We start from the raw sequence: 25,267 nt of genomic DNA, 5'->3' as shown, positions 1-25,267 counted from the left end.
GGTCCAGGTTCTGCTCTGGACCCTGAGCGGTGGGGGACAGCGGGTCCAGGTTCTGCTCTGGACCCTGAGCGGTGGGGGACAGCGGGTCCAGGTTCTGCTCTGGACCCTGAGCGGTGGGGGACAGCGGGTCCAGGTTCTGCTGTAGACCCTGAGCGGTGGGGGACAGCGGGTCCAGGTTCTGCTGTAGACCCTGAGCGGTGGGGGACTGCGGGTCCAGGTTCTGCTGTAGACCCTGAGCGGTGGGGGACTGCGGGTCCAGGTTCTGCTGTAGACCCTGAGCGGTGGGGGACTGCGGGTCCAGGTTCTGCTGTAGACCCTGAGCGGTGGGGGACTGCGGGTCCAGGTTCTGCTGTAGACCCTGAGCGGTGGGGGACTGCGGGTCCAGGTTCTGCTGTAGACCCTGAGCGGTGGGGGACTGCGGGTCCAGGTTCTGCTGTAGACCCTGAGCGGTGGGGGACTGCGGGTCCAGGTTCTGCTGTAGACCCTGAGCGGTGGGGGACTGCGGGCCCAGGTTCTGCTGTAGACCCTGAGCGGTGGGGGACTGCGGGTCCAGGTTCTGCTGTAGACCCTGAGCGGTGGGGGACTGCGGGTCCAGGTTCTGCTGTAGACCCTGAGCGGTGGGGGACTGCGGGTCCAGGTTCTGCTCTGGACCCTGAGCGGTGGGGGACTGCGGGTCCAGGTTCTGCTCTGGACCCTGAGCGGTGGGGGACAGCGGGTCCGGGTTCTGCTCTGGACCCTGAGCGGTGGGGGACAGCGGGTCCGGGTTCTGCTGTAGACCCTGAGCGGTGGGGGACTGCGGGCCCGGGTTCTGCTGTGGACCCTGAGCGGTGGGGGACTGCGGGCCCGGGTTCTGCTGTGGACCCTGAGCGGTGGGGGACTGCGGGTCCGGGTTCTGCTCTGGACCCTGAGCGGTGGGGGACAGCGGGTCCGGGTTCTGCTCTGGACCCTGAGCGGTGGGGGACTGCGGGTCCGGGTTCTGCTCTGGACCCTGAGCGGTGGGGGACAGCGGGTCCGGGTTCTGCTCTGGACCCTGAGCGGTGGGGGACAGCGGGTCCGGGTTCTGCTCTGGACCCTGAGCGGTGGGGGACAGCGGGTCCGGGTTCTGCTGTAGACCCTGAGCGGTGGGGGACTGCGGGTCCGGGTTCTGCTCTGGACCCTGAGCGGTGGGGGACTGCGGGTCCGGGTTCTGCTCTGGACCCTGAGCGGTGGGGGACAGCGGGTCCAGGTCATCTGCATACAGCAGGAGTTTAATCTCCGAGTAGTGTAGAATGAGACCAGGTGCTGAAGACCGCTCTAAAGTGGAGGCCAATTCGTTGATGTATATATTGACTTGTGTCTGACTTAAACAGCAGCCCTGTCTCCCTCCACGCTCCTGAGAGATGAACTTTGTTCGTTTATTGCCAGTTCTTATTCCGCGCTTATTTCCTGTGTACATGGTTTTAATGAGCTCATGATTTACTCCCCATGCGCGCTCTCTCTCTCTCTCTCTCTCTCGTGCTGTCCTTCACACTTTTATTCCTTTCTCTCTCTACCTCTCCTGCTCTCTCTTGCTCTCTCCCTTACACTTTTATTCCTCTCTCTCTCTCTCTCTCTCTCTCCTTCACACTTTTATTCCTTCCCCTCTCTCTCCTTCACACTTTTATTCCTTCCCCTCTCTCTCCTTTACACTTTTATTCCTTTCTCTCTCTCTCTCTCTCTCTCCTTTACACTTTTATTCCTTTCTCTCTCTCTCTCTCTCTCTCTCCTTTACACTTTTATTCCTTTCTCTCTCTCTCTCTCTCTCTCTCCTTTACACTTTTATTCCTTTCTCTCTCTCTCTCTCTCCTTTACACTTTTATTCCTTTCTCTCTCTCTCTCTCTCTCTCTCTCCTTTACACTTTTATTCCTTCCTCTCTCTCTCTCCTTTACACTTTTATTCCTTCCTCTCTCTCTCCTTTACACTTTTATTCCTTTCTCTCTCTCTCTCTCTCCTTTACACTTTTATTCCTTCCCCCCTCTCTCCTTTACACTTTTATTCCTTCCCCCCTCTCTCCTTTACACTTTTATTCCTTTCTCTCTCTCTCTCCTTTACACTTTTATTCCTTTCTCTCTCTCTCTCTCTCTCCTTTACACTTTTATTCCTTTCTCTCTCTCTCCTTTACACTTTTATTCCTTTCTCTCTCTCTCTCTCTCTCCTTTACACTTTTATTCCTTTCTCTCTCTCTCCTTTACACTTTTATTCCTTTCTCTCTCTCTCTCTCTCTCTCTCTCCTTTACACTTTTATTCCTTTCTCTCTCTCTCTCTCTCCTTTACACTTTTATTCCTTCCTCTCTCTCTCTCCTTTACACTTTTATTCCTTTCTCTCTCTCTCTCTCCTTTACACTTTTATTCCTTCCTCTCTCTCTCTCCTTTACACTTTTATTCCTTCCTCTCTCTCTCTCCTTTACACTTTTATTCCTTCCTCTCTCTCTCTCCTTTACACTTTTATTCCTTCCTCTCTCTCTCTCCTTTACACTTTTATTCCTTCCTCTCTCTCTCTCCTTTACACTTTTATTCCTTCCTCTCTCTCTCCTTTACACTTTTATTCCTTCCCCTCTCTCTCTCCTTTACACTTTTATTCCTTTCTCTCTCTCTCTCTCCTTTACACTTTTATTCCTTCCTCTCTCTCTCTCCTTTACACTTTTATTCCTTTCTCTCTCTCTCTCTCCTTTACACTTTTATTCCTTCCTCTCTCTCTCTCCTTTACACTTTTATTCCTTCCTCTCTCTCTCTCTCTCTCTCTCTCTCTCTCTCTCTCTCTCTCTCTCTCTCTCTCTCTCTCCTTAGTTTGTTTCCAGTTCTTATTCCTCACTTGTTTCCTGTGTACTCGGTTTTAACGGTATCATATGATTTACCCAATACACCACTGTACGACATTTTATAAAACAAGCCGTTATGCCAAATGGAGTCAGAAGCCTGTTGGAAGTCAGTAAAACAGGCGAATGTTTTAGAATTATTTTGGATTCTGTATATTTTTCAGTGAGGGTGTGTAGGCTGTAAATCTGATCATCTGGGCGGTAATCTGGTGAAAATCCGATCTGATTTCTACTCAGATCTTTGTGCTCAGTAAGGAAGTTTAATCTTGAGTCAATTATACTATACATTTATCTTCCCCAGATTACTGTTCACACACATGCCTCGGTAATTATCAGGGTCAAATGTATCTCCACTTTTCTCTAGATTGGTGTTATTAGACCTTGGTTCCAGATTCCAGGGGAAAATCCTACGCTCCGAACCCAATTGAAGAGTTTCAAGATGGCGGTGTGTTTAATCATTTCGTTCAGCGTTCCATCAGGTCCCGATGCTTTGTTTGGTTTGAGTTAGTTCATGTTATTTTGAAGTTCCTGCTCAGTAATAAAGAAATCGAAAGGGTTCTGTTCTCTTTAATGGACGATTCACGCTTTGTTTGCGACCTTGCTGTGGGTTTGTTTCGAATTCTGTATTTTTAAAGTGTTTGGAAATCGGTTGTCCAGATATCCCCATCATGAGTCGCCAATTCTTTATGCTCTCTTTATTTATTTATTTATTTATTTATTTTTTTAAAAGTGTGTTCCAGTTGTCCCAGAATTGATGTGTTGATCAGCTCCTTGAGTAGTGTATGTTGGTTCTGTGTGTATTGTGCTTTTCTGGTTCTGAATTTATGTTTATGTCATCTTTTTTGGAGCTAGGTTTTGATGTAGTTCTGATTTTTAATTTAGCCTTCTCTGCTGTTCTTTTGAAGATCATATTAATATTTTGAACTGTCTGATTGGCTCGTTCTTTACTGTGGATGTACGTCGTGTCCAGACAGGTGTCTAATAGTGCTTGTTTCTCTCTCTTTCATTCATTCATTCATTCATTCATATTCTTTTATTTCTTCAACTTTTTAAATATCTGACTGAACCAATAAATTTTTTTTTTTAATTTTCCCTCTCCCCATGTACTTCCTCTCTCTCCTTCACACTTTGATTCCTTCCTCTCTCTCTCTCTCTTTCTCTCTCTCTCTCTCTCTCCTCACACACTCTTATTTCCTTCTTTTTTTTTTTTTCCTGAGATTTTTTAAATAATTAAATATTCAAAGACTTTTTAAATAATATCTGACTGAACCAATAAAGGTTTTTAAAAAGTCTTATTCCATTCCCCTCCAGATCTGCGCGCCACTGGACGAATCTCTTGAAGCCACCGTGTGTTTTAAGTGCACGTCATCTTATCAATCGACCCACAGATACCCCAGGATAGTTGTTTATCAGACCCTGGTGCTCTACAAGTTTACACTTGCTTCAGTGTTCTTTGGACAGGGTAAGTTTTCCATGCACGTCTTTACGAGGACATGTGTAATGATTGCACGTATATTCCACATACAGATGAAAGATGTCTGAAAAATGACAGCGATGGGAGTGCCTACATATACGCATTGTCATGCCGCTAAATATTTCCACCCACGGTGCATCAGTTTTGCTGTTTACATTTCCCCTACTGTAGGAAATATTAAATGTATAGAAGTGTGTGATGCTAAACCCCCCCCCCCCCCCCCCCCCCCGTCAGCTATCCCTTTTGTACAGTTAAACCTGAACCGATTTTTTTGACGTTTATTTACTGTAATCAGCTTTAAGACTCTGGTACTTTCTTTCTCATCTAGACTTTCTTCCTACTCCTGCAGCCTCCAGCTGTGTGTGTGATGACCGAGCCGGAGGTGCTGACCGAAGTCCCAGCGGCGCTGAAGCGCCTGGCCAAGCAGGTGGTGCGTGGTTTCTACGGCATCGAGCACGCTCTGGCCCTGGACGTGCTGATCCGCAATGCCTGCGTGCGTGAGGAGGACATGCTGGAGCTGCTCAAGTTTGACCGCAAGCAGCTGCGCTCCGTGCTGAACACTCTGAAAGCCGACAAGTTCGTCAAGTGCCGTATGCGCGTGGAGACGGCGCCGGACGGCAAGACCACGCGCCACAATTACTACTTCATCAATTACAGGCTGCTGGTCAACGTGGTCAAGTACAAGCTGGACCACATGCGGAGACGCATCGAGACGGACGAACGCGACTCTACCAACAGGGCGTCGTTCCACTGTCCCAACTGCTGCAGCACATTCACCGACCTGGAGGCCAACCAGCTGTTTGACCCAATGACAGGTGAGAGCGGTTGGGGGATGAGCTAGGACTAATAAATGATTAGTCATGGAGATTACGTTAGTCACATCACCTTAAACTTGGTGTTTTTTTTTTTGTTGTTTTTCCAGAGTAAATCTTTTTGAGGGAGTTAATTAAAACTTGAGGAAACTTTCACTGCAGAGTTTTTACGGTGGCTTAGTGGTTAGCATGTTTGCCTCGCACCTCCGGAGTTGGGGTTCGATTCCCTTCTCCGCCCTATGTGCGCGGAGTTGGCATGGTCTCCCCGTGCTTCATGGGTTTCCTCCGGGTACTCCAGTTTCCTCCCCCAGTCCAAAGACATGCGTTGTAGGCTGATTCGCATCTCGAAATTGTCTGTAGTGTGTGAATGTGTGTGCGATTGTGTCCTGTGATGGGTTGGCACCCTGTCCAGGGCGTCCCCTGGCTTGTGCCCCGAGTCTCCTGGGATAGACTCCAGGCTCTAAATGTATGGATGGAATATTATACAGTATTATATTATTATTATTATTATTATTATTATTATTATTATTATTATTATATACCAGTTTATTTACAACTTCTGTAGCTTTAGTGATTGTTGGCATATCGGTAGCACGATTATGTCTGCTACCTATGAAGTTTTAAACTGTTTCCTTACAGATACATTCTTGTTTACTCTGCTGCAATGTTAATCCACTTCTCTGTACGTTCTGATCTTCAAATCAAGGTTTAGGTGACTTATTTTTTATTTATTTATATATATATATAGTATCAAGAACTAATTGCCTAATTCTCCCACCCTTGGAGGTACTTCTTTTCAAATGAAAATATATTGATAAAACGACATGAGTTCAGCAACGAGTGGGGATATAAATATCTGTCCATGCATTTTCTGTACCACTTTTCCTACACAGGGTCACAAGGAGCCGGCAGGGGACACCTTGCACTCTCACACACTCGCACAACACAGACAATTTAGAGAGCCCACTCAGCCTACAACGCATGTTTTTGTACTGCGGAGGAAACCCGAGTACCCAGGGGAAACCCTTGAAGCATGGGGAGAGCATGCAAACTCCACGCACGCAGGACGGACACAGGAATTGGACCCCCAGGCCTGGACGTGCGAGGCAAGCGTGCTAACCACTAAGCACCTCTAAAAACAATCGTTACTATATGATTTTATTAATAAAAATATTCGAGCGCTAAATCCTGTCAGCTGAGGCGTTTGAGTTTATAGGTATGCTCAGACACAAAGGCTTTTCCTCTGTTCATACGGCACCAGTTCTTTACTCATAGTTAGATGATTCATTTTATTTGTCTTAATTTATTGGTTGCGGTTAGTTGAAAAAACCCCATTTTTTAAATGAACAGATTTTAAAGTATAATCCAGATATTAAAGTGCAGTAATCCATGCTAATAATACAACCCCAGTTCTGAAAAACTTGGGTCAGTATGGGAAACGCAAAAAACAAACAAAAAGTCATGTGAAATTTCAGTTCACTCTGTACTATATTGAAAACATGTTATTAAGACATTTAATTTATTTTTGAAATATACACTCGTTTCAAATCTGATGACTGCAACACACTCCAAAAAAGTTGGGACAGTCGACTGTGTACAACTGTGTAACATCACCGTTTCTTTTAATAACACACATTAAGCATTTGGGACTGAAGACACCAGTTAGTTAAGTTTAGCAAGAGGAATTTCCCCCCATTCATCCATTATGCGTTTCTTCAGCTGCACAACTGTACAGGGCCTTCGTTGCCCTATTTTGCACTTCCTAATGCGCCACACGTAATCGATCGGAGACAGGTCAGGACTGCAGGCAGGCCATGCTAGCACCCGTAGTGTGCTTACGCAACCATGCGCTTGTAATCCGGGCAGAATGTGGTTTGGCATTGTCCTGCTCTGGATGGAAGCATATGTTGCTCCAAAATGTGTACATATCTTTCTGCATTAATGGTGCCCTCATAGATGTGCTGGTTACCCATGCCATGGGCACTGACACACCCCCATACCATGACACACGCTGGCTTTTGGACCTGATGCTGATAACAGCTTGATTGGTCCTTTTCCTCTTTGGCCCAGAGAACACGATGGCTGTTTAATCCAAAAACTATTTGAAATGGACCACAAAACACAATTCCACTGTGCTACTGTCCGTCTCAGATGAGACTGTGCCCAGAGAAGTCGGCGGCACTTCTGGACAGTGTTGATGTATGCCTTCTGCTTTGCATAGTAAAGCCTTAACTTGCATCTGTGGATGCAGCGGCGAATGGTGTTGACTGACAAAGGTTTACCAAAGTATTCCCGATGTCAGGATAACCATTACAGATTCATGATGGTTTTTAAGACAGTGATGTCTGAGGGATCATAGATCACGCACATTCAGAAGTGGTTTTCGGCCTTGCCCTTTACTCACTGAGATTTGACCGGATTCCTTGAATCTTTTAATTATATTATGCACTGTAGAAGGAGAAATGCACAAAATCCTACCGATTTATCTTTGGGGAATGTTGTTCTCAAAGTGTTGGATTATTTGTTGACTCATCTGTTGGCAGATTAGCGAGCCTCGACCCATCCTTGCTCTTGATGGGCTAGGCGTTATTTGGAGGCTTCTTATATATACCATGATTAGACGGTTGCCTCACCTGTCTCGCATCACCTTCTTATTTCAACTCGTCACATCACTATTAGTCCTAAATTTCCCCAGTCCCAACTTTTTCGGAATGTGTTGCATGCGTCGATTTCAAAATAAACCTTTTTATCTTCAAATAAACTATGCAGTTGATTTAGATAAAACATCAAATACATTGTCTTTTTATGTTTCTTATTGAAATACAAGTCAAAGTACATTTACAAATCACTCCTCTTTGTTTTTATTAGCATTTTCCTTTCTGTCCCAACTTTTTCGGCATTGGGGTTGTATGATTTTGAAGTCAATCCAGTCGAGGTTGACATTAGTCAGTGTTCTTATGCGTAAGTTTATACGCACTCAGGAGCACGATTAGGATTTTTTTCTGAATTAACAGGATTTTCATGAATGCCAAATTTCTTGAGTAAACACACGTACTAACAATTTACGCAGAAATCCAGCGTGATTAACGAGGTCCGTATCCAGCTTGATAAACGAGGCCCGGAGCTTAATAAATGAGGTCCGTATCCAGCTTGATGAATGAGGCCCAATGTGTGTCTTTATTAAAAGTGTACATTACTGTAGCAGAGCTCGCTAGCTCCATTTTCCTCGTCCACGTCCGCGAATGACCTCCCGTGTTTTTGAATTACTGATTTACTGAGCAAAAAAAAAGAAAGAAAAGCTGCTTTATAAATATAAAACTAAAGTTTTTATTAAGGTGCTAAAAGTACAGCTTGTCCTCTCAAAGTTAAAAGGGAAGAAGCAGTATTAACAGCTGGATAATTGATTAGTCGTGGCAGTGTTTATGCTCTTCCACTGATAGCAGCTCATAAATTGCTGATGAACACAGGTTTATGTGTAAAGTGTCACCGGAAGATTTTCAACGTGACGCCATGACTCGCTCACGTCATTCATTTTCATCAAATACGTTTAGTCATTGTTTGTTTAATACGTGGGAGTTTAACCTTCAGCACCTTTATATTAAGCATTTGTTTATAATGTTCCTTCTCACTACAAGCTGGCATTTGGATCGTTTGCAGATCCTCTCAGAGCTCAACGTTTCTCCCAACGTATTTTTCCCGTACACGTGCCACACTTCAGGTCTTGAGTTCAATTGCAATGAGAATCCTGTTCAAAATCGCTATCGGATAGCTAGAGTTGGTGCCCAGAGTACACACTGATCAGCTCGACCCAGTCGTCTAGCCATCACGATCTAGGCCTTTGTGAAAGTTGCTCAGATCCTTACGCTTGACCCCCCCTTTTTTTTTTTTTTTCCAATGCTTCCAATGCATCAACTTCGAGAACTGACTGTTCACATGCTGCTTGATGTATCCCATCCCTCGACAGGTGTCACTGTAACCAGATAATAATGTTATTCACTTCACCTGCTGTCAGTGACTTTAATGTTATGGCTGATCTGTGCATATCCTCGCTTGTATTGCCCACTGTGCACATGGCATCGGTTCACTCGCTAGCTAATTATCTCGGACTGACGTGTACATTACTGTAACAGAGCTCCGCTAGCAAGCGGCCAAAAACGATTTTGCTGATGAGTTTTGCTTGATATTGCGTGAAATAGTTTCGCTGTCTTTCGCAGTGATGTTTGTTGGTAAATGAGACGTTTCAGCTGTAGAATCGAAGAGTTTTGTCTGACGTTGTGATCACGTCACATGACGCGCCTTGAAGATTCTCGTCTCGCAAGGAAAGCCTTAATTTTTAGAGAACCATGAAGAAAGCCAGTTATAAGGGTGGCTGGGTCAAACTGCCCCCCCCCTCGGGATAACGATAAGACCAAGGTCCCTCCCGATTGTTTAGTCGTTTTGCTTACGTCATTTTTTTTACCTAGGGAATTGAGAATCCTGGTTTCTGACTACCTAGGTAAATGAAAGTCTTGGTTTTTGACAACCTAGGTAACTAGAAACTCTGGGTTTTTGTTTCCTGGGTTGTTGGAAATGCCTGGGTTCTGATTTTATGTGTAAATTAAAACCCCTGGTTTCAATTCTATGGGTAAGTGAAATAGGCCTTTTCTGGAAACCTATGGGTCATCTAGTGTGTAAATACAGTATAAATACTGGAGCTTAAGCTCAGGGTATTGGGGATCACTTCTGAGAATTCTCATCGGTGTGGATCTCGTGTGGTGGAATGGAACAATAAAGCTGGACCCTTGCTTCTTCTCACTCACGGCTGGTGTGTTTTTTCTATCTCCAACTGGGCTCAGAGGTAGATGTGAGTATTGGCTTCTAAGTTGAGTTTTAAATGTTTTTGGGTAATAGGCTAAATTCGAGCCAACAGCCGAAATCAGCGGAAAGTCTGCGGTAATTGTGACAAATCGCGAGCTCTTCTGAGTATTGTGACATTTGCTTGACGTTGCAATCCTGGAGGGACTGTAAAATCTAATTAAAAAAAAAAAACATTAATAGGAGCACCTGTGCACCTCATTCATGATGAGCCAATCATGTGGCAGCAGTGCAAAGTATAAAATCATGTCGATACAGGTCAAGAGCATCGATGTTCACATCAAACATCAGAATGGAGGGGAAAAAAGTGATCTCATGGTTGTTTGGGTCAGATGGGCTGGTTTAAGTGTTTCAGGAACTGCTTATCTTCTGGGATTTTCACACACAGCAGTGTTGAGGTCACACAGAATGGTGTGGGGGGGGGGACCTGTGCAGCGTGTGCAGAAACGCCCCCGTTGATGATGAAGGTCAGAGGAGGAGGATGGCCAGACTGGTTTAAGCTGACAGGAAGATTATGAGCATCTCCGAACACACAGCACGTTAAACCTTGAGATGAACTGGCCACAACAGCAGTTGACCACGTCGGGTTCCACTCCCGTCAGCCATCAGCAGGAATCTGAGCCTTCAGTGAAACTGAACAGAAAAAGAACAGATGTTTTCCAGTCTATAACTATCCAGTGTTGGTGAACCTGTGGCTGCTTGTTGACCTGCTGATGCCTAGAGCTTTACGAATGAGTCATTTTAATCAGTACATACCAGTGAGGTGTCCGTTTTGTGCATTGTGTACACTGATCCTGATCTGATGATGAACACGTACTGTATGTGTGTGTGATTTTTGTAGCTGAGGTGCCTGGAGATTTAACTGTGCACACTAGATGGCAGCAGAGAGTTGTGTAAATATTACATTCTGATCGAGTTGTTTTGATGTGTACAGAGACGGTACGAGTTTAATCAAGACTAACAAGTCTGTTTCCTCAGCTGTCTTTGTGCTCACGTTGTAAAAAGACAGTTTTTGAGTGAGAAACGGTGTTTCAGTTCTTACACCATGTCATCTTTTCTTCCGGGTCCGTGATTGGTCCGAGTATCGCACTGTTGCTCGGGTCAGTACACAGATTTGAGGTTTGATTTCTGGGTTCAGTATTTTGCTTGTGATTGTGGAAGTTGCAACAGCAGCACAGTTTTCTCATATATATGCTACCTTTTGGTGGCATCTTTTCATTTTTATGCTTTTTAAAAAAAAAATTATATATATAAATTTTTTTTAAAAAAAACAGGACTACAACAGGTATCTCATTCTGCCGCATTTGTGCCTTTTTCAACACTGACTGTGCTTTTTAAAAAATATTATTATTATTATTATTATTATTATTATTATTATTATTATTATTTATTTTTTAAAAATAAATAGTTTCAGCTATGCCTGCTGTAAAAATAGTCTCAAATGAGCCCAATACACACAGTTCAATGCTGTCGAATTCTCTCATGGCTATTATTGCAGAGTTTCTAAACGTGAAATTTCAGAAGGTATTATATCATAAATAAAGCGTTTTTTGTGTCACAGCAGGGCAAAAGTTGTTCGCGGTGAAACCGACCTGCAACGCTGCAACGTTCTGAAGTCTGCTCAGCTCGGAGCCCTTTCTGTGCCACCGCGTGCCCTCAAACCGCGGTGTTTCCTAGGAAGACGTACACGGAGTCCTTTTTGCTTTTTCACTTAGTCGTTTGTCGTTTGAAGTATGCTGCCAGCTTTACTCCCTCTCATATCAGCACTTGTCAGAGCCATATCTCCCTGCAGTTCTCACCTGGTTTCCCACTGAAGTTAAGCAGGGTTGAGTGTGGCCTGTACCTGGATGGGAGACCACCTGGGGAAAACTAAGGTTGCTGTTGGAAGTGGTATTAGTGAGGTCAGCAGGGGGCGCTCACCCTGTGCTCTGTCTGGAACCTAATGCCCCAGGGACATTATACTGTAAAAACAGTACCGGCTTTCGGATGAGACGTTAAACCGAGGTCCGGACTCTCTGTAGTCATTAAAAATCCCAGGATGCTTATCATAAGAGAGTAGAGGTATAACCTAGGTGTCCTGGCGAAATTCCCCCTTTGGCCCTTCTCCATCACGGCCCCCTGATTATCCCCATCTCTGAATTAGCTACATCACTCTCTCCTCTCCGCTGGGGTGTGGTGGGTGTTCTGGCGCAGAAAAGTGTGTCTTGAAAAACGCTCCATAAATGTAACTAACTAACTTGTACTGTGTAGTTTCCATCGGCTGTAGATTCTGATTTATCTATCTGCTAACAAAGTAACACGCACGCACACAACTTTGGTCTGCTCTACCGTGGATAAGACGTGCACTGAATTCTGATTGGAGTTGCGGTGTTTCTGAAGCGGAGCTCTGCAGGACGAATGTCTCATCCTCTCAGATGAACCGACGTGAACAGAACGGCATGCTGGGTGTTGGCATAAGCATGTCGGGTGCTTCAGGTTTACCATACTGCCACCTGAGGTGATGTTTCAGATGAAATAAATTATACATTAGACAGCATCTAGCTGATTTTTATGCATTCTGACAGCGAGAAGAGAGCGGGCGGAGTAGGGGTGGGAGATTTGACAAGTTTTGCGTCTCAATACTCAAGGAGGTTTCTACAATACACGATATGTTTCATGATTATATAGGAGTTCAAACAGTACCGTTGCTTTTTTAAAAAAAAAAAAAGATGTTTACAATACTAAATACATGAAATCATTGTTACACTGAAAAGCAGGGCAAATAAAATAAATACAAAGCTGTAACACTTTACAATTTGAAGGATTCAGTTTGAAATGATAATGTTTAATCTTTCTACAAGAGCTGTAATTTGTTATAAAAAGAAATACTGACAATACCCACAATACCTCAGTCTACTCAGACCAAGTTTGTTTATTGCTTTTTCCCTGCTCGTGTTTTTTTTTTTTTTTTTTTTTTTTTTTTTTTTTTTTTTTCCCCTTTTGAAAAAAATCACAATGAATGATTTAATCTTCCAGAATAGAAAACGAACGATTCTGCGAAATACAGTAAATAAATAAATAAAATCCGCATATTTGATCACTTTATCACCAATAACGTTATATGTAAACTGTTAGAATTGGCAGTATGTGTGAAAATGTATTGCAAATATAATGTATTTAGGTCAAAACCTTCCAACATTTTTTCCGTTTCGGTAAACCCCAGCATTCGTAAGAACCGTAGTTAACCGATGTCAACTGTAGTCTTGTCTAATGTTCGCAAAATCGAACGTACATTGACGGATTTTATCTCGTAATAATGATCTCCGAGCATTCTCGGTCTATCTTGACCGAAAGAGAGCGATTTCCAGAGTTCGTTGTGCGAGATTGGGAAAAGGGGGCGGAGCTTCCAAGCCGTGTCGGCTTCAAAACCTTTACGAGAATCATCCCAGGTTCACGTTTCGATTGGCATGTCTGCCATTTTATTGGGGCGAAAAAGAAGACGTAGTCTGAAGTAGCACGGTCCGATGATCAATTGCGGCGCTCCTACGGAAAATGCGGAAAGGTTGGCCGGTGTGGTAATATTATATCGCGTAATATAATCGGAATAAACACCGCTGGATATCATAGAAGGATAGAATTGTTATACAATCCTAACTGAGACATCAGTTATTACAATGTCAATATTAGTGTCCTTTTGCTCAGTCCTTGGACAAGAAGTCCCTCTCGCGCACGCATGCTCACTCCACTTGGGATGAAGTTTTAGCATGGAATGACTTACTTGGTTATAAAAGCTAGACACTTTTTCATGTCCATAGAATCAGTCCTAGAATCCAAATCCACACCACCGGCCATGTTGTTCGCCAAAAAAAAAAGCTGGATAGGAGAAAGGATGTTTAGAGAAACAAAGGCGTGAAAGGAGCAAGTGATGATGAAGAGAAGGAAAAGGCTGTTGCTAGGATACACAGTGGGACGGGCAAGCAGAAGGATGGGTAAAGAGCAACCCGACCGCTGGCCGTCTCCAACACACATGCACACGTGTACGTGATGTCTCGCCCTCCCGAGCTTTAGGAACGCTCTGTGCAAGCAGCTTCACTACACTTTCATATCTGTCGAGAGCTCTTGTTATTTTACATTACCCATCATCACCAAGGTGTTCTTGCTGGAAGTCACATCATGACTGTATATATTTGTTATATAATGGAGTCCTTCAGCAGCAGTCTTGAATAGAAGTTTTGTTCAGTGGGTTTTTTTTATTTAAATAATGCAATCTGGGATGCAGTATATTCCATTCACTTTGATTCAGTCGACAGACGCTTTTATCCAAAGTGACTTACAAGTGAAGCAGATTGCAATCCAAGTGCTTTGCTGTTTGAGGAGCTGACAACGATTCCAGTTGCTGCAGTGTTCGCGCTTGACAAGGTGAAGAAAGACTTTGTCAGTGGTGCCAGCGGACATTCACTGAGCCTGGATGAAAATGTGAGCAAAACGTATAGAGGTGACTCCGTGGAGACGGAGTTCCACGATTGACTGGTCGCTGGGGAAGAAAGCGCAGTCGGATCGTGATCTTATACGGAACAGACCTGCAGGCTCGGGGGACCGCTGCAGTGCGTCCGTCGTAGGCAAAGCGGTCAAGAGATGCTTACAGGACCTTTGCACTTGAAGTGTTTGTTGGATGGCCAAGAGGTCTTGTGTAAAATTTAATGGCATCACGAATTTCCAAAACTTGTCTATAGGTGGAGTCTTTCGGCAAGACGATACATTTACATTTATTCATTCAGCAGACGCCTTTATCCAAAGCGACTTACTAATATGGAAATACAAGCAATGAGATATATCAAGCGGAGAGCAATACAAGTAGTGCTACCATATAAGATCTTTTAATTGAGTTCTAGAGAAGCAAAGTGCACAGAGTAGGTATTTTTAAAAATTTTTTTGATAATGTGGGGTTGGTATTTTAGGGGTTAGTTAGGTGCTTCCCGAAGAGGTGGGTCTTTAGCTGTGTTTTGAAGATAGTGAGAGATTCTGTCGTCCAAATTGAGGTCGGAAGTTCATTCCATCACTGAGGGACAGTTAGCGTGAAGGTTCTGGAAAGGGACCTTGTGCCACACTGAGTAGGCATTACTAAGCGTCGGTCGTTAACCGATAGCAGATTGCGTGAGGGAACGTAAACCTTCAGTGAGTGTTGAGGTAGAGGGTTGCTGATCCAGACAAGGTCATGTACGTGAGCATCAAGGTCTTGAATTTGATGCGGGCGGCTACAGGAAGCCAGTGGAGGGAGATGAAGAGGAGTGTGACATGGGTCCTTTCGGGCTGGTTGAAGACGAGACGTGCTGCTGCATTCTGAATCATCTCAAGGGGTTTGATGGCGTTGGCTGGGAGGCCCCAGAGTAGTGCGTTGCAGTACAGTTTTGACGTGACAAGAGCCTGGACTAGTAATCGTGTAGCCTGTTCGGTGAAATAATAGCTAGAAATGTGCCTTCCATAATGAACAGAGACTCTCGAGGGACACAATCACTGTTTTTCGCGATAGCAATCGAAGTCTTTAGATTTGAACCGGATTGAACACTTGTGGTCAGAATGAATAGAACATGCACATACACACAACTAATAAGGAGCTTGAGATGGAGGATTTCTGCATGGAGGACGGTCCAGGGTCCTGCCCAAGCAGAGCTGGGCGATACGACGCAAATATCATATCACGATACTTGAGGACGTTTCTACCATACACGATGCGCATCACAATATATAATTTAACAAACGGTCTACAAAACAGTAGTAAAATAAACACAAACGCCAACAAACGTTAAACTGAGTTTGCCGATACTTTTCTGAAATGCCTACAAGGACCAAATAGATTAAGTTTAAAAGAATGTTTACATCAAATCAACAGCATCCATTCAGTACCATTTAATTTGTAATGATTAAAAACGTTTTTTTGTTTTGTTTTTTTAAAAATCACCATACCGGCGATATCTCAGAATATCGATATCGTGAAATAATTATGCGATTTACTTTTTTCAATATGTCACCCAGTCCTATGCCCAAGTCTCTCGGAGCTTGTTGGACATTTAGAGGAAGACACCACGCAGTAACTGTGGGGTTCCAATCATTTTTGATATTGATGCTTTGCAGACAGCATCCCTTGAACATTACACACAGCATTTATTAAGGGTGCCAATAATTCTCAAGTTGGCTTGAGAATATACTTAAATTAGGAGGTGATAGTTTGTCACTAAATCCGGTTAGTTTACTAGATGAAAAACAAGACTAAGGCTGCATCTCGATTAGCTCTAGGTTGTGAATCGGTATATCGCGTACACGAGTTCGCCTACCAACAACAGGCAGGACCGATATCTTTGACCTTATACGTCATAAACATTTGTTAGCGCAATCACATGTGTTTCCTAGGTGATGCTTCAAGCAGGACCATAAGCTGGCTAGTGGATTTCTTTTTAAAGCGTGAAACACTTAAGTCATTAGACTCAAACAAACCGTGTACAGCGTCAACTTAAGTTTAAAAATCGCTTGAGAGCTGCAATAAGCTACAATACAAGTTGGCTAAAAGTTCATCCCACACGTTTTTCGAGCTGAGAGGCTTTAGAAAATATGACGTCACTTCCAGTAAGGAAACGTAGTGAGCGTAGGTGCTCCTTGGTGCATTGTGGGATATTTTTGGGAGCGAACGTTCCAATGCACTGGAAGGATTTTGCAATTGAGACCGCACTTAAAATGGCCGACCGCCTGATCTACTGAGCTAGGGAACTGATCGATCCATCCATCTTCTATACCGCTTATCCTTGAGGGTCACGGGGAACCTGGATCTATCCTAGGGAGCATCAGGCACAAGGCGGGGTACACCCTGGACAGGTTGCCAATCCATCGCAGGGCCCACTTGCACACAGATTCACACACCCATCCATACACTACGGACACTTTGGACATGACAATCAGCCTACCATGCATGTCTTTGGACCTGGGGGAGGAAACCCAGAGGAAACCTTGCAGTATGGGGAGAACATGTGAACTCCACACACACAGGGCAGCAGCGGGAATCAAATCCCCAACCCTGGCGGTGTGAAGCGAACTATTAAGCCACCGTGCGCCCAGGGTGCTGATTCATACGCACTCTAATTTTAGACGCTCTCGACGTTTTCACCTTTATAAACAAGACGGTGGAATTTATTCACAAGAATTAATAATCGACATATTGATTCATCTTCAGTAAGCACTTTATTTTGGTCAGGATCACAGTAGGTCCTGAGCCGGATTCAGGGAGCATAACCAGTTCACCTTCCGGCACGGAGGAAACCCGAGAGTCTGGAAGAAACCAATATGGACACGTGGCTTGAACCAGAGAAGTGACAGCGCTACCTGCTGCCACCTGTTCCACACAAGCATTTTATCGCATAATTAGAAGTTTTCTAATTGTTTCTATTCAAGGGACATGACAAAAGTTGATAACCAGGCTGTGTACTTGCTTTGTTTTTTTTTGATTGAATTTAAGGGATAAATAGGTGTTAGTAATGCATTCATTAAACGATGTAGGGAATCCGAATCAGCCGGTCGGTCAGATTGACTTTTAAAACAGCAAGCACTGAGGGCCACTTTCCCAGAACACCTTATTTTTGCAAGACTTGGTTCGAACATCTTCATCTGAAATGCCACTGAATAAATGAGATGTTTTAGAGCATCATCTGCATTATCGGCGTCCATTCATTTGAGCGAATACGTGCGAGCAGTTGTATGACTAACCAGTATGACCTTTTTAAACTGATTGTATACGTTGATTGTGTAGAATGCTGCAGAATCTCAAACAACAATGCTTTCATTATGATCACGATGGGAACTTTTTTTTTTTCTTTTTCTTTCATTATCCATCATTTTGGACCCAGACGTGACGCGAGGTACGGCTGAGCACCGGCATGTTGAGTGTGAATGTTGATTTGATTAGATGATTACTTGTTTGATTGCTGTATTGCTTGACCAGACAGGAAAGCAGGGGAGGAAAGGGGGAGGGGGGTCACTGAGAGAGGTGTTACTCTTTCATAAACATCCTGCCCAGTCCTCGCTTTCTTTTTCCTTTAGTCTCATTCATGCTCCCACTTCCTCCCCCAAACCCTTTCCAGTCATACTTCATGCACATCCTACACTGTGTCTGTGTGTGTGTGTGTGTGTGGTGTTTTTTTCTAGTCATGGTGACAGACGCACACGAAGGATTATACATTTATCATGTTTTAGAATTCAATAGCAAGTGCCATTTAAAGAGGGGGAAACAAAACACCTTACAATGTTTAGGGCACTTTCATGTCTATTAGTCCGCTTGCTGAATCCGAGTCAGAGTGAGATTGATGCTTTTAATTCATTCGCAGTTCGGTTTTAGTTCATTTTCACACCGCATATAATGAAGCAAACGTCGGCCGAGGGGGTGCACGTGGCCGAAAAGGTATTCATAAAACTCCTACAGTGACTGGGAAAAAGATAAGTGCATGTAGAAATCTCCAAAATCACCCAAGCACATAGAGTATAGAACACCCGCTGAATAAATGGCTGTATAATAATGATATAAATAACTAGCTTAAACCGTTTTATGCATGCATCCAGGTTTTTTTTTGGGTCTCTTTTTAATTATCGGTCCAAATCTCCAGAATATGACATTTCTGCAGCATTTCAGCTCTGTGCTTTGGCTCAGTTTGTGCCTCGTGGCTCAGATTAACATTGCACATCTGCAAAAAAACAAAAAAAACCCCAACAACTTGAGGGCTGCAATCCAAAATACACAACACGTCCGGTTCACTTTCTGCCGTCAGGTCGATTCCGGATCCAATTGCTTTCTTCCCGCAGTGTGATTGGAAGCAAACCGAGACCACGTCGCTCATACGCTCAGGACGGTCCTGCCGTGTTCCGACCCGAGTAAACGAACAAAAGCGCCAGGGTTTAATTGAAACCGCCTGAACACTGCATATGTGAAAGCATCCTTTTTAAAAACTGCAATTGTCTTATAAGATCACTAACAATTTCCCACCTCGCTTTTTAAATCGGGTCATGCACACCGCCTTTTTTTTTTTTTTTCCTTCTTCTTCTTTTTTTTTTTTTCTTTCTTCTTCTTAAACCTATTGTTTCCAGTTACCCGAGAGCGCAGAGCTCCGTTTTTCTTTCACAGAGAGCTTTGACGAAGCAGCACCGTGTAATTTAGACGCATTCATACATGATGATGGAGGAAAAGATTTCTACGCGGAAAAGATGAGACCCATTTTATTCCGTCTGAACCACTTAATGAACGCCTGTCTCACAAATGGGCTTCTGTCCTTCTAAGTAAAGTAGTGTGTGTGTGTGTGTGTGCGTGCCAGCATGTGATGTCTATTTCTTGTCGAAGAATGAGAGTGTGTTTTACTGATTGTGCCACCATTACCACTCCTTTTGTCCTGCTTATTAAAAAGCAAAGTAAGGATTATTTATTTATTTGTTTGTGCGTTTATTTATTTATTTTCGTCATCGTCCATTTACGGAGATTAAAACGAAATACAGCTGGTTTGTAACTAAGCGCCAGCAGACGTATTTGTGCAGGTGTTTTGCACCTAGCTGTAGCTTAGTGCCAATTTGTCTCTCTCTTTGAATAAAAAGTGGTTTTGTGTGCGTCGTTGTTTCACCTCCGCTACCCCACCTTCCACTGACGGGCAGTTTTATTTGCCTCTTATCTCTTCGTCTGTAAGAATGTGAATATCGCTGTCCAGGACTATGTATTGAGGATTGAGTCCGTCACTCAGTCTTGCAGCTCTTCTGGCTGTGACAGTGGCGTTGGATTAATGATGGTTCTGGATTGCTCCCTTATTGTTTTTGTTTATTTACTTCCTTTAAAAAAAAAATTAAAAATATATATATATATATACACACACTTTTGCACAATGCTTGCTTACTGGCAAGACTGAAATGGAGAAATGAAGAAAAATTGAGATGCCAAGTGCCTTTTCTTACTGAGGGAGTTGGTGTGATGTCATCAGCATGGCACAAATCCTTGTTTGTATTCACTTATCTTGCTCTCTGTCTCTCTCTGTCTCGCTCAAGTTGTTTTCTTTCCTCGTCCCCTCAATCAGACGGCTAAGTTGTACGCTATAATAAATGGCCCAGGCGGAGGTGATTGTTTTTTCACAAGTGCTTCTGCGGCGTTTTGTCAGCTTGCCAAAAGGGCTTTTCAAAATGGAAATTGCAATGAATCATTTCCTTTGCTGATTTTTTTTTTTTCTTTTTCTTTTTTTTCCCCCCTCCAGCTCAAAAAAAAAACCCAGAGCAGCTTTCTGGCTTTACTTAGCCTGAATTCCTAAATATGTGGCTGTCTAGTGCAGCGAGAAAGCAATAAGCATCTTGTACTCGGCCAATAAAGATGAAGCCTGACTTCATCAGTGGACACATCGGTCACAAACAAACAAACAAACAGCCCAACATGGAGGCGTAAATGGAAGACGACGCGTTGCGTGATAAAAGGCTTTTCCACCTCTGGTTCCTCTTTGCACAGAATTCATCTACATGAGCTTATTTCTACCTCCGTGAATCCGCCGATCTCGGAAACGTTGTCCAATAGTAAACGAGCACAGCGCGTTGGTCACATCTTCGAGAAACACTTGAGCTTTGATTGTGAAGACAACGCTTTTTCTTCGAATCAATTATCATATCGTCTCTCTGATCACTCAAACGACAATCTAGCTAGCTGATTACGATCAGCCGTTCACTGAAGGACCACTCTCATGCCGACCATACTCGGATAATGTTGCTCCACCCTGTGGATGGAGAAAATCCAGTGTGATCGCTGCTTTATACTTGAACAGGCTTTTGGAAGTCAATCTGTGTTCATTGTGATTGGGCAGTAGAGATGTTTGAATGAATGGGGTGGAAAGTGGCGCGAGTCTGTCTGCCACCTCATCCTCCTGCAGTGATGCTTGATGACGAATCTGCTCGTTTGTGGACGGCTGAGATCCTCCTACAGGAAAGTATCCGTACCGATGTGTACAAAACTCGTGCTTATTTCTATTCATACTTTTTGTAGAAGTCACTCACTGTCCCTCAAATCCCTGGATTCCTACACAGCCGTGATTGGTGGATTTGGAGCGTGTCTTGGCAAGGAGGGAGAACACACTAGATGGGACGCCAGTTCAACACGGAGCGACCGCACAGCTCTGTGCTTGGGTTGGATTCTACTCTCGTTGCCAGCGGATATAAGCACAGTGTAAATGTACCATGTTGCAAATCTGATTTTCTTTGCTCCTGCGTTATATGGCCAAATGTTTGTAGACACCTGACCTTCATATGTACTTGTTGGACATTTCCATTCCAGATTTAGTCCCCCATTTGCTGTTTTATAATAAGCGCCACTCCTCTAGGAAGGCTTTCCTCTGTGGGGGATTTCTGCTCATTCAGCCACAAGAGCATTAGTGAGGTCAGGTGCTGATATCGGGTGAGGAGGCCAAGAGCATTGAGGTCAGGGCTCTGTGCAGGCCACTCCACTTCCTGTTATTATGGAACATGTTTGGACCCCTGAAGGGAAATTGTACATCTTCAGCATACAAGAATGTGCTTCTAACAGTTTGATGAATGCATATGGGTGTGATGGGCAGGTGTCCAAATAATTCTGGCCATATGGTGTGTATGAAGAAAGAAGGTTGTTAGTAGGGTAAGTAATGAATCGCAGGGTGTTGTGTAGCAGCTGTTAACCTTTTTATTTTTTTTTTATGACCTGGGCCACAGTCTTAACCATTTTTAAAGCTGGGGGAAAAAAAATCCCTCCTCTGAGTGTTCATTTGTCAGGATTCAAACCCCAGAATCTGCAGCGTACTGTGTGCACTGTTCAGTGCTGTCGGAGCTCCTGTTATTGACTTTTTGTTTTAAAGTTGCATTATATTTGGAAGTGGATTGTTATATTGCTGTTTGAGAAATTGAGCATCGTTCAGTGCAGTTCCCTCTGTTTTCTGACTTTATCGCAGTATTTCGACCGAGATCACTGATATTGAGATTTTGAGCTCACAGTGTGTGTGACTGCTTTCATATCGGTCCTGCACGGCTTTAATATACACACACGCGCGCACACACACACAAAATACTGCTGTGTATGCTCTCATCAATGTGTCTGTAAATAACTTCAGCAGCAGATGGCCAACCAGCAACTCCCCACCAGCAACTATTGTCTGAGTGCATGCAAAAGTGTGTTTACAGCTTATACTCTACCTAGAATATGGATTATTATTATTATTATTATTATTATTATTATTATTATTATTATAATAAAAAAGTGACCTTTTGAAATAAGCATGGGTGACGTATGCTCTCTGTCGCTGTCACAGGGACGTTCCGCTGTACGTTCTGCCAGACCGAGGTGGAGGAGGACGAGTCGGCCGTGCCGAAGAAAGACGCGCGGACACTGGTCGCCCGCTTCAACGAGCAGATCGAGCCCATTTACGTGTTGCTACGAGAGACTGAAGACGTCAACCTGTCGCATGAGCTACTGGAGCCAGAGCCTACAGAAATCCCTGCTCTGAAACAGAGGTGAAGGCCTTTTTTTTTCGGGGGGGGGGGGGGGGGGTCCACTTGTTCACGTTCTCAGCCTTCAGTGGGGGCTGTGTGTTTGACGGAGGAAACTGTAGTGTATTGGACCTAGGTCATTGCGAACAAATCACTCTTAAATGCATTACTAATTGACCCTTTATAAAGGTTCACTACAGTCATGTTCTTTTCAGGCAGCTAATTAGGTTTTTATTCAGTCTAGTGAAAGGGGTTGTGCTGAATGTTCGTTTTAGTGCAAACATTTACATCAGTGGTCACCAACCCTGTTCCTGGATGTCTGTCTTCCTGAAGACTGTAATCCTGCCCGCCTGACCATCTAATCATTGCCTTAAGAAGTACTTGATTAACTATAACCGGTGTGTTAGATTTTAGATGGAGTTGAAAGCTGCAGAGCTCAAGGAACAGGGTTGGTGACCACTGCTTTATGGTCGTCTTTATCATGCGGTTAGCAATATGCAGATATTATTACCACTACACGTTTCTCTGTCTCGCCCTGCAGTCGGGAGCGCGCGGCTGCATCCGGAGGTCCGGCGGGGGCTGGAATGGCAGGTCAGGACGTCTGGAGGACGAAGGGCTCGTCATATGCGGATATGTACACGCAGAATGTCGTGATCAACATGGAGGAGCAGGAGAGCCAGCAGGCCCAGGCTGCCGAGGCCAGACCCCACAAAGAGAGGCCGGTGTGGCTGACTCAGAGCACCGTGCAGGGAGCCTACAACGAGAACGATGCCCTCAAGGCCGGTCAGTACCACTTGACCACTCTAGCGCACCGTATCGCTGCATGTGCTGCTCTTCTTATTTTGTAGATTTCTAGGTGAGCTGCTACTGGACATGGGCCGAGCTCGCAAAAGGGGTGTCTGTGTTCTAGTAAAACAAGTATTTTGATAACAGCGGAAAAAAAATAAAGAAATCCGTCTTCGCATTTCCCTCGAGTCTTTTAACAAGAAACCTCTGGATCGTTTAGTAATCTCATTTCTTTTAGTAGCATCGCTACATTTTTTCCCCTTGCAATGTGGTGCCATTTTTTTTTAATAAGTTTCTAAGGAACGAAACATTACAGGGGAGCGCCGCTATCGGAAAATTGATCGACGACCGAATAGCGTGTTGCTGTTTCCACCCTGAGGTTTTATTCATTCAAATATATACACATCCTACGTTTCTATAGTTACCACTCTCCTGTGGTGGGAAAACTTCTTGACCTTTACAAAGTTCCGGTACCCGTGACTCCATCTATAAATATTAAGTAAACATCTCTGAACAAAAGGCTTCAATATATTGTAGTAGTTTAGTGTGTGTTTTTGTTTTTTTTGGAACATGCATTTATTATTAGGTTTAGAGTACATGAAGCACCCACTATACAAATCGCTGCGAATGTGCTGTTACTATAGAAATGTTGACGTAGGAGAATGAGCGCGTTCATAAATTAATTAATAAATAAACGTCGTTTTCTGCCGACACTATTGTCAGAGCCGCTGTTATAGAAAAGGAATCAACACCACTTCTCACTAACTAGATTCAAGAGTTTTATCTACTGGTTGTACATCGTTTCTTTTTTTTTTTTTGTTGTTGCATTGACATTTCATATATTTCCTTCAGCCCGCTAGATTTCTCGTCTGATGTTTGGAAGCTCAAACGACCCTGGCCGTTAACGTGATGTAAATATTTATTCGGGAGCCCTGTTGCACATAACTGTCATCCTTTCATCTGAAGACGAAGACGGGCGTCTCTCTGTCTCTCTCTCTCTCTCTCTCTCTCTCTCTCTCTCTCTCTCTCTCTCTCTCTCTCTCTCTCTCTCTCTCTCTAGTTTTGACAGCTTGTGAATTAAATAAGCCACATGGCGACGACACAGCTCATGACTTTCAGTCTAACGTTAATCCATGCTTGTTTTTTAATCTTTCTTTTTCTTTCTTCCTTTTGTTTTTTTTTTGAGGAGAAATGCCTGTGAAAGCACAATACTTCTGTCTAAACGCCGACACGACCAGAATGAGAGAGAACGTTTCGCATCATGTTCCATGTTTTTTGCTAGTTGCACAGATGTTGCTTTTGAGCGAAGGATTCTTCTTTTGTTGTCTCCTAATAATTGTACTTATCTGTAATATCTCTTCTGGTTGACGCAGTCCTTTTCATTTCCTCATGAGACTATCATTTTAATACGGCTTTCATCAATTACTCTGATGAACCATGGCGAGCGAGTGGTCTGCATGAAAGCAGCCCGGCTGTTTATCATTTCCTGATGAGTATTAGGGAAGTAAACAAATCTGCAGATTAGGAGAGGTGCTGCACATTCCAACTGGCGAGGTCCCAAATCGTCATGACGGCACTTAACCAGGTCATTATCATTTAGGTTGTTCAAAACATCTCTCGGTTCCCGGAAGCGTTGTGAATCAGACTGGCCGTTTGGTTCTGCGCTATTGAGATTTTACTTGTATCTCTACCAGGAGTAGAACCGCCTTAAGATGTCTTAAAATATTCGAGGAGGTATGGATGATTCTCTACTCCGAAGGCCTATATTTTCATTGCACCTCACACACAGCAGCTATGCTTCCATTTTAACAACCATTTCAGTCCAGACCAGCTACGTCGGAGACGTGTAAAACCCGAGTCCAAATATTGCACCGTCCTTCTTTTGCGTTTCATCTCGAACGAAGCGCGAACTAACGGGGAGGGTGAAGGCTGACACGTTTTTCTTCCGTGACACGTGAAGCCATCTTCTTTAAACTGCTGCCCATGCCGCACCACCGAATAGTGTAACACCCTGAGGAAA

The 25,267-nt window shown here is 43.8% G+C and overlaps 1 protein-coding gene across 4 annotated transcripts in view; it reads left to right on the top strand.

The window, feature by feature from the left end:
* gtf2e1 (general transcription factor IIE, polypeptide 1, alpha) overlaps positions 1–25,267 on the top strand; it is a 58,074-nt gene that overhangs the window by 29,461 nt on the left and 3,346 nt on the right. For 2 of the 4 annotated variants that reach the window (XM_017469600.3, XM_017469603.3), the window contains exons 2-5: positions 4,147–4,297; positions 4,659–5,124; positions 22,284–22,485; positions 23,003–23,244. In XM_017469600.3, coding sequence (XP_017325089.1) covers positions 4,677–5,124; positions 22,284–22,485; positions 23,003–23,244 — 892 coding nt within the window. In that variant the 5' untranslated portion in view covers positions 4,147–4,297; positions 4,659–4,676. Of the gene's footprint in view, positions 1–4,146; positions 4,298–4,637; positions 5,125–22,283; positions 22,486–23,002; positions 23,245–25,267 lie in introns of all 4 variants that reach the window. The other 2 variants (XM_017469602.3, XM_047156135.2) reach the window with 2 other exon arrangements.

This window comes from Ictalurus punctatus, chromosome 6 (assembly GCF_001660625.3).
Source record: "Ictalurus punctatus breed USDA103 chromosome 6, Coco_2.0, whole genome shotgun sequence".
Taxonomy (NCBI): domain Eukaryota; kingdom Metazoa; phylum Chordata; class Actinopteri; order Siluriformes; family Ictaluridae; genus Ictalurus; species Ictalurus punctatus.
The sequence above is the reverse complement of the archived record's forward strand: the minus strand, read 5'-3'. Positions and strand labels throughout refer to the sequence as shown.